The sequence below is a fragment of the Malania oleifera genome, chromosome 9, assembly GCF_029873635.1.
Source record: "Malania oleifera isolate guangnan ecotype guangnan chromosome 9, ASM2987363v1, whole genome shotgun sequence".
NCBI classification, from domain to species: domain Eukaryota; kingdom Viridiplantae; phylum Streptophyta; class Magnoliopsida; order Santalales; family Ximeniaceae; genus Malania; species Malania oleifera.
In genome coordinates, this window is record NC_080425.1 from 36,447,285 (window position 1) to 36,456,506 (window position 9,222).

Below are 9,222 nucleotides of genomic sequence, written 5' to 3' on the forward strand. Positions count from 1 at the left end.
CTATGTGTGGTAGCCTCCCATATTGTAGGGGTTTGGCTGTAACTTTGAAATTCCAAGCTGTCCCTGCATCCCATCCCTCGTATACTGCTGCCACATCACCTGCTCCTCCACCAACAGCTTTTGCTTCTTCTCCATCTCCGACATTTGCACGTACGACGGCGGCGCCACCTTCAGCGACGCTGCAAACGGGTCTGCGCCACCGCTCGAGGAAGACGGTCCACCGCTTCCATCCGATACTGGGGGCGCCGGCAGAGCCAGCATTGCCGGCCTTCCGGCCGACCCCAGCGCCACGCTACTAGCGCTCCCCGTAGCTCCGGAGCCTCCACCGGCACCAATTCTCGCCGACGCCACGCCTTGCTGGTACATCCCGTCAAGCAGCAACATGTCGAAACCGCCTCCCAGTGCCGCCTGCTGGCCCGAAAGATTGCTCGCCGACTGAACCAGGGCCAGCTCCCAGTCGCCGGGATCCTGAGACCCCGCCCCGAAGGCTTCCCAGGAGGGCTGCGGCGATGCGGCGGGGCCGCCGCCGTCAAACAAAGCAAGGGCCAGCTTGTCGCCATGCTGTTCGCTCGTCATCGCCCCCGCGTCGTCTCGCAAGTTCAACAAGTCTGCCTCAAATTGCTGCTGCGGTTTCTCCTCCACCTTCTCCTCTTCCTGCTTAGGCTCTGTTTCGGTTTTCTTTTCTTCTTCGAAACCTTCAGGCGCGGGGAGGGCTTTGATCGCATTCATGTCATCGGGTTCTGATTCCTTGTCTTCCTCGTTGAGGAGGAGTTTGTTGTGGTCTGGAGTACTGTTGTTGTTCTTGTTCTTTCTGCATTGGAGGGCAGATTTGTCGTTGATGAAGTCGGTCATGATGTCGAGCTTCTTCTGGGTGATTTTCTCGACTTCCGGGTACTCGGAGGAGCGGGCGATGCCGGTGTTGCGGCACCAGCTGTAGAAGAGATCGAGCTCGTCGAACTCCTTGCCGACGCGGCAGAAGATGTCGTACACCTTGACGCAGTCGGGGACTTCCAGCTCCATGAACCGGTCGATTAGAATGCCCATGATTTCGGTAATGTCATAATATATCTGGAAGCTCTCTTTCACTATTGGGTACAGAGCCACAATCACTACCCGGTTGCTCTTTGCGGCACCTGTTAGTTAGTTTGGATCATGCAGCCAACAAGTAAAATATAAGATGCATTAACATCAATTAACATTATTCGTATTATTTAATTTGCATGCACGTTAACGCCAGATTAAGCTAATTTAAGTTGGATATTGACACATCAATTACCCATTTTCCTATTGCATATAGTCAGCATGGGATGCTTTTTTTCCTTCAACGAGATGATATCACAACCATTTATGTATTGACATACTCCTTAGAATCTTGATACAATTAAATTTTTTTTAATGAAATGAGACCATACATAACATAACATGTCACGTGTGGCAATCTAAATAAGCATGTATTTGGCATTAAAAAATATGAAAATGAATGGTGCATGTTTTAGTAAAAAAATTAGGTAGGTTATGGTTTAAGGTGGTCAGTTAAAGATTATTACTTCTATGTTGAAGGTTTGATCCTCAAAGTTTTTAAACTGATTGAGAAGGGATATAAGATTTGAAGTCTTTTTTACTATATATGTTACGCTGAGTTTGGGCTTCCAATTGAAATATATGTGTCTCTTATATATGCCAAAATTTTGATAAAGATAGGTGGTGATGATGCAATATTTTGTTTTGCTCAAGGCAAAAAAGCAATATGTAAAAAATCGTTCACATTTTTCTATTAATAAGTGAAAAGCATATTTAACATATGTCTTCAATTAAAATAGAAAAATATTTCCTCACCAAATTGAGTAGACAACATTAAAATTAAGTTATCTAATATATTGGCATATAATTTATCTATTTAAAACGATAAATTAATTACCATAATTAAGTGTATGCTCATATAACGTATATGAGTTCTTGTCCCTGTTCCTATTTCTTAAATTTTATATATATTTAAAATGAGCCGCTCGTATCATATTATTATATACCTGACATCTAAAATGTAGGTATTCAGACACGTAGGGACCAGGGAGGAATCTCATATAGTTTTCCATATGAGCTAGTCAGAAATTAAATTAATTACCTGTTGGTCGACAAGCGAGGAATCGCTCGAGGAGCTGCTGCAAATGATGAGTCCTTGAGAAAATGTGGTCTATCCTCATTTCATGGACAGGGGTGGCCCTAGCAGCTGGGGCAGCAGCTGCTTCCTGATCCTCTTCTTCCTCAAGTTCAAAGGCACTGCGCTTCCCCCGGCGACCGTGCATCTTGAACTCCAGCCGCTCATCCAGATACAACGCGTACGTACGCACGAAAGCGGAGAAGTCCCACGAATTAGACCGAGAGGCGTCGCGGAAGTCCGACATATTGAGAAGGCGAGTCCCGCGTCGGGTGGCGAAGAAGATCTCCTGCTCGTACGCGGCGTCGCCCTCGGCGAGCAGGCGCTGGATGAGTATGAGCGTCTTCAGCGCCACGGTCCAGTTCTTGGTCTTGTTGAGGCGCTTGGAGAGGGTGTTTACGCAGGCGCTTATGTAGGCGCGTGAGTAGCTGGTGAGGCTGAGGATTTCTCGGATGTGTTTCTCCTCGGCCGGATACTCTTCGTGTCGAGTCGCCTTCACGATCGCCACGTCAAGGTCGGACTGGGACGCGCTGCCGCCGACTTTGGCTAGACCTATGCTCGTCCTGTCCTTCACGGCCCCAAGGGCTCTTCGGATCTTGCTTGGAGCCATTTCTGTCTGTCCTACTATATATAATGGGTACGTCTTGAATTGGAACAGTACCCAGATGGGATGGGAAATTAATCACGTACGTACGCACCACCTGATGCTTGATTTCGAAGAGTAGAAACTATATCCTGAGACGATTTAGTATAAATTTGTTAGGAGTAAAGTAACATTAATTGCAAGAAAGAAAAAAGGAAAGAGAATTTTGCATGTGAATTTTTAATTTTACGTGCATAATTTTTTAGCTTTACGTGCAGACAATTTTTGCTACATATATTCAATCTTTTGAGATACCAATAATTAAGATCTGCATGCATGCATGCAACTCGTTTTGTAGATTTCATGCATGTAGCTATTTGTTTTTTTAAAATTGAGTTTTAGGAATTAATTTTAACAAAAAATCAGAATCTAATTAAGGGGAGGAAAAGTTAAGAAACCTCATTGATTCCCAGCAAAAAATATGCATGCATGAATCTGAATAAATTTGTGAAATCAAGACAAGTTAAATAATAGAAAGAAATATCTGAAATTAATTAAAAAGTCTCCGATCAAGAAGCAAAACAGAATTACATGCATGCAGTACCAGCAGCAGCATGATTTGGCAGGTGACTTACCATGGTTTTATGCTCAATAGGACGGCCAAGATTTGAACTATCTCCTTGCGCGCAAGAAATTGGAATGTTAATTACTGTTTATTATTGGAAAATATGGAGAGAGAGAGAGAGAGAGAGAGAGAGAGAGAGAGAGAGAGAGGGGAAGAGGAGAATGATGTCTCTCTGTGCGTATCTTCTCCTCCGCTGTATGTGTTGCTTTCTTCCTCCCTTTTCTCCCTCTCTCTTTCGCTCTCTCCTCTCTGCATCTTTTCTCAAATGCATCTCCAGACAGACCATTTGACCAAGTTTCAATCAACCGTACACAATCCTCTTTTGTAGCATTAAAATATGGAAACTGGATGGATGGGAGCAAACCACATGAAGCGTTGTACTGTTATTCTTGGTTGAACAGAGAATCATTAAGTTTTGACCTGTTCAGGAGAAATTATACAGCAAATTTGTCCTTAACTAACATTCATGTGTCTATTCTTAGAAGTGGAATATATTTAATAATTTTTATATTTATTAATATTGAATATAAAAGGAATAAAACTATTTATGGCATGTTTCACATATGAAAACTAGGTATATGAATAGCACAATGTGATGCCCCGAGCCTACCAGATGGGACTCGAGTGCCATGCTGTTCAATTCCCCTCTTTAATACCATAATTAACATACACGCAGCGAGATATAAATAAATAACTTCAAATAAATATTAGAATTCTATATCACATCTCAAAATTTAACACTACAACATCCAGAAATCTGTATCTACAATCGGCATTTAAAATATAACTCCGTACAAATATATCTGTATATTTATCAGTATCTCACTATACCATCAGATTTCTTAATTTAATTAATTTTCTTAATAATAATTAAAAAATAATTTTTATTTATTTATTTATTTTTTTCTTTCTTTTTTTTTTCTTTACTTTATCCATTATTATATACTCAAATATATGTCCTCTATAATTTCTCCCTTTCTAGATACTAATACTAAAACATACCATAATAGCTTCCAAAAAAAATTTATTATGTAGTTAAATACTTTTGTTATTTGTGGCTCTTATACTTTGTTTTTGTAAGCAAAGAAAGAAGAGGGAAAAACATGAAAGGGCAGCACAGCAGAGCTCGTCAATGAAAGCCCTGTGTTTGTCGATGAGTGGACAGCAATGAGTTGTGAACGAAGGTTCTGAAATCGTCGACGAGAAAGTACCAAGAGCGGGAAATTTCAGAGTTCTGGATTTGTCGACGAAAGCCTATTCTCGTCGACGAAGTGTCTTTTGTGGATCGTTAACGAAATCCTGTACTCGTCGACGAAAGGCCAGGGCCGGCTCTTCACAATATAGGGCCCTAGGCGAATGATTTAATCAAAGACTCTTAATATTTTGTTTAGTTTTTATTTTTATTTAAAATTAATTTTTCTAACTTTTTGAGATGCAAAATCACTAATTAAAGTTTTATATTCAAGATTTTCAAGTATTTCTTTTTCTATTGATAATATAGTCAATCCATTTAATCTTTCTTGTGACATAATTGAACACAAATAATTTTTTATAAGTTTAAATTTAGAAAAACTTCTTTCTGCAGAAGCTACTGTCACAGGTATTGTTAATAAAATTCTATGAGCAATAAATGCATTTGGAAAACAATCTATCTTTTTTATAAAGTTCAATGTTTCAATTGGTGTACTCATTTCTTCCAAACTTTCTTTTAAAATTCTCAATTCTGAAAATAAATCAAAACCATTAATATCTGAATGTGTTCCACATTTTAAAATATTTTCAAGTGTCAAACATTTTTGTTTCAAATTATTCTCATCTAATGATTTTAATATTTTTAAATCATATAAAAAACCAAAAATATTCTCATATGTTTGAAATTGTTCAAATCTACTCTCAAATGAAATAATAGTTTGATTTATTATGTATAAGAAAAAATTAATCTTAAAAGATTCTTCAGTTGAGTGTGTTGTATCATCATTAGCATTCTCATCAAATTGTTTTTTCCTATTAATTACACGTTTTCTTTTTTATGAAATATAGGTTCAATATTCATTTCAAGTGCAATCTCTCTTACTGAAATCATAGAAGATATTAATCCATTCTCCTTATAATTTTTTAGAAAAATAATAAGACCTTTTAATTGATTAATGGCGACATCAATAAGCATATCTTTTGATTGTAAATTTTTACTAACACAATTAATAGCAAATAGTATGTCATACCAAATAATCATTCATAGTAAGAATTTAAAATTTTCCATTTCATAAGTTGCTATACAATAAGATTCACTCTTTGTTTTTGGATCATCACTAGTTTTTTCTAATTGAAGTAAAGCATCTCTAATTTGAGAAACTTGAAACCTTATTGCCTTAATACTCTCTATTTGACTTTCCCAACGTGTTTGTGAGAATGATTTTACAGTTAAATTTGGTACATATTTAGTTAAAATTTTTCATTGTTTCGTAGAAGAAGAAAATAATGTATATATTCGTTGTACTACTCCAAAAAAAGTTATAGTTTTAGAACAACAATTAGTCATATCATAAAGTACTGGATTAAGACTATGACAACCACACGAAGTGTAAAATGCTTTAAGATTTATATTTAATAGTCTCTTTTGTACACCTTATTGTTTTCCTTTCATATTAGATCCATTATTATATCCTTGCCCTCTTATGTTCTCAATATCAAGTTCAAATTTTTGTATGACATTTATTAATTCATTAAAAAGTCATTCTCCTGACGTATCATCTACTTTTAGAAATTCTATAAAATGTTCTTCTATTTTAATTAGACTTGTAGAAAGATTCAAATATCGTATTATTAAAGACATTTGTCATAAATGACTTACATCCGGAGTGCAATCGAGTATGATTGAATAATATTTTGTTTCATTGATTTGCTTCGTAATTTTCTTTTTAATATTAAGAGTTAACAAATTTATCAATTCATTTTGCATATTATGACCAAGATAATGATTATGAATTTCACCATATTGAAAACGTCGAATATGTTCTTTCATTATTGGATTAAATTCTGCTATTATTTCAATTAAATTTAAAAAAATTTCATTATTCTCTTGATAAATTCGTTCATTTTTCCCACGAAATGCCAAATTATTTTTAGCAAGAGTTTTCACAACAAAAATAATTATCAATAATACTTTTTTCCAATGTTTTTTTCTTTGTTAATTTGTTTTTCTATATTTTTATTAATTGTTGTATTTTTTTTAACAATCTTAACTCTAAATCAGTCCATTTACTCATATTGAAATTATGTTCTTCACTAATTTCGTGATTTTTAAGCTTAGTACTAAGATTTTTCCAATCTTTACACCCTTCATTAGCTAGTTGTTAGTTATTTAATTTTTGGCCAAATAACTGACAACAAAAACAAAATACTCTATCTAAATCTTTACAATATATAAGCCATTTTCTATCATATTTCTCTCCATTTGATAATTTTTGAATATAATATATATTTGAAAAATGTCTTGAATTTTCATCTTTTGGAAAAATTAAATCATTATCCCTAATAGGACCTTTTTCAACTAGTAAATTTCGTAATTTGGTATCTATATTTTCCCAATATTTTGGATCATAAATATTATCATCATTATTTATTTATTTTTCTTCTATATTTTTAAAATGTCTTTCAAAAGAAATATCTCTAGAATTGATTGCTCATTTCTTGGAGGATTTTCATTTTGCTCAATTATATTTTGCTTAGAACTAAAAAAAAATTATTAAGAGCTCCCTTTTGAGATGACACTAATTCTTCTATTTTTTTTTTCTTCGTTTTTCATATCCAGATTCATATTTTCTCGTTGACATAATTAAATTTCAAAATTAACACTAACTATAAATTGACAAATTATGTAAACAAATAAAAATAAATTTAATAAATCTATAGACATAATAGATTGAAACAATATAACTTGATTATTATTATTATTATTAAAAATCGATCGGCGAGCGAAACTTTAGAGATATCAGATTCTTGCCAGATACAACGTTCTAACCTCAAAGCTTCCAAAATCTAAGAAAAAATAGAAAAAAAAAAATCCAGAGTGAAAATAATAGAAAATTAATACACTAACATTGAAATTAAAATTAGAGTTGATGAAAATTATAGAGAATCGGAGGCCCGAAGATGATGAACACAAGAGTTAGAGCAAAAATCATAGAGAGGCCAAGAGATGAGAGTTGAGAGAGTGTGAGAGATGAAAAAAAAATTTTAGAGAGACTAAGAGAGAGAGATAAGAGTAATAGATAATTAGATATATAATAAAGTTGTTAGTTGGGAAGTATAAGACCTGAAAAAAAAAAAAGAATTAAATTATATTTATTTTATATTTTAATATATAATTTCATTTATTTGTTAGTTGGAATGTCAATTATGGGAATAGAGCATAATAAATAATGTTGACATTATTTAATTAAAAAAAAAAATTTGGGGCCCAAAAACTATATTATTATATTAAGAAAAAAATTGGGGGCCCTAGGCGGGCGCCTCAACTACCTAAAGGCAGAGCAGGCCCTGTGAAAGGCGTCTGGGCTGCGAGCAGTTTTTATGAATTTTGAATTTTTTGAATATTGGGTGGTTAGGTAAACGAGGGGAAACCTCTGAGGAACCTCTATATGTGTTATTCTGGGCATATATTGAAGAGAGAGTGATCATTTTGAAAAGTGTATTGTTTACATTATGATTTCCATAGTAAAATTTTTGTGTTATTATTTTCGTGGATGTAGGTTTTGCCAAATCACGTAAATCTTTATGTTCTTGTTCTGGTTGTGTGTTATTTACTTGTTGTTTATTCCAATGTGCATCTTTATTATTTGATCCATATTACAACAAATTGGTATCAGAGCGATTGTTGTTATGGCATCGGGACTGTCTTCTGCAAGATTTGATGTTGTCAAATTCGATGGAATCGGAAACTTCGGTTTATGGTAGAGGAGAGTGAAGGACATTCTTGTGCAACAAGGAATGGCTAAGGCTTTACTTGATACTCAATCGGAAGGAATGGATGAGACAACATGGGTAGATTTGAAAGCAAAGGCAGCGTCTACAATACGCTTATGTTTGGGCGACGAAATTCTCTATCGGGTGATGGAGGAGGATTCTCCAGTGGCTATCTGGCAAAAGTTAGAAAGTCAGTACATGTCTAAATCCCTCAATAACAAACTTTTTCTTAAGCGGCTTTTATATTGGCTTAATATGATTGAAGGATCAAGTCTGGATCAACACATCAATGCTTTTAACCAAATCATAAGTGATTTGATGAGGATTGATGTGAAGTTTGATGAGGATGATAAGGCTTTGATGCTGTTAAATTCTTTGCCCTCGACTCATACCTACGAAAATCTTGTGACCACTCTAACGTGAGGAAAAGAAACTCTTGATCCGAAAGAGGTAACAAGTGTCTTGTTAAATTTTCATTAAAGGTTGAAGATATGTGATGAAGGACAGGGACTTGTGGGAAAGGGTAATAGTGAGCGAGGGAAAGGAAAGTTTAAGAATGGGTCTAGTTAGAAATCAGCCTAAAATCAATCCAAGAAGAAGAAGAAAATTCGGTGTTATAAATGCGATAAAAAAGGGCATGTGAAACCGGAATGTCCGGATTGGAAGAAGGGAAATGCTGAAAAGCGTGAGGAGATTTCAAAATCTGTGAATGTTGTTCAAGAAGAAGATTCAGTAGATGGTGATGTTCTATCAGTTTTAGCAAGGTCGGATAATCTAACGGACTCTTGGATACTTGACTCGACATGTTCTTATCACATGACTCCGAACAAGGAGTGGTTCAGCACTTATTGGTTAATGAATTCTAGATCAGTTCTTATGGGTAATGATGCTTCT

At 35.2% G+C, this 9,222-nt stretch overlaps 1 protein-coding gene across 1 annotated transcript; it reads right to left on the reverse strand.

Annotated features, from left to right (window-relative positions):
* On the reverse strand, positions 1-2,765 carry LOC131163424 (putative clathrin assembly protein At1g03050). Its single transcript, XM_058120011.1, has 2 exons — positions 2,123-2,765; positions 1-1,133 (listed from the first exon to the last, which is right to left on the reverse strand). Exons 1-2 carry the CDS (start codon positions 2,763-2,765, stop codon positions 1-3), a joined length of 1,776 nt encoding a protein of 591 aa, XP_057975994.1.
* Between the last annotated feature and the right edge of the window lie 6,457 nt (positions 2,766-9,222).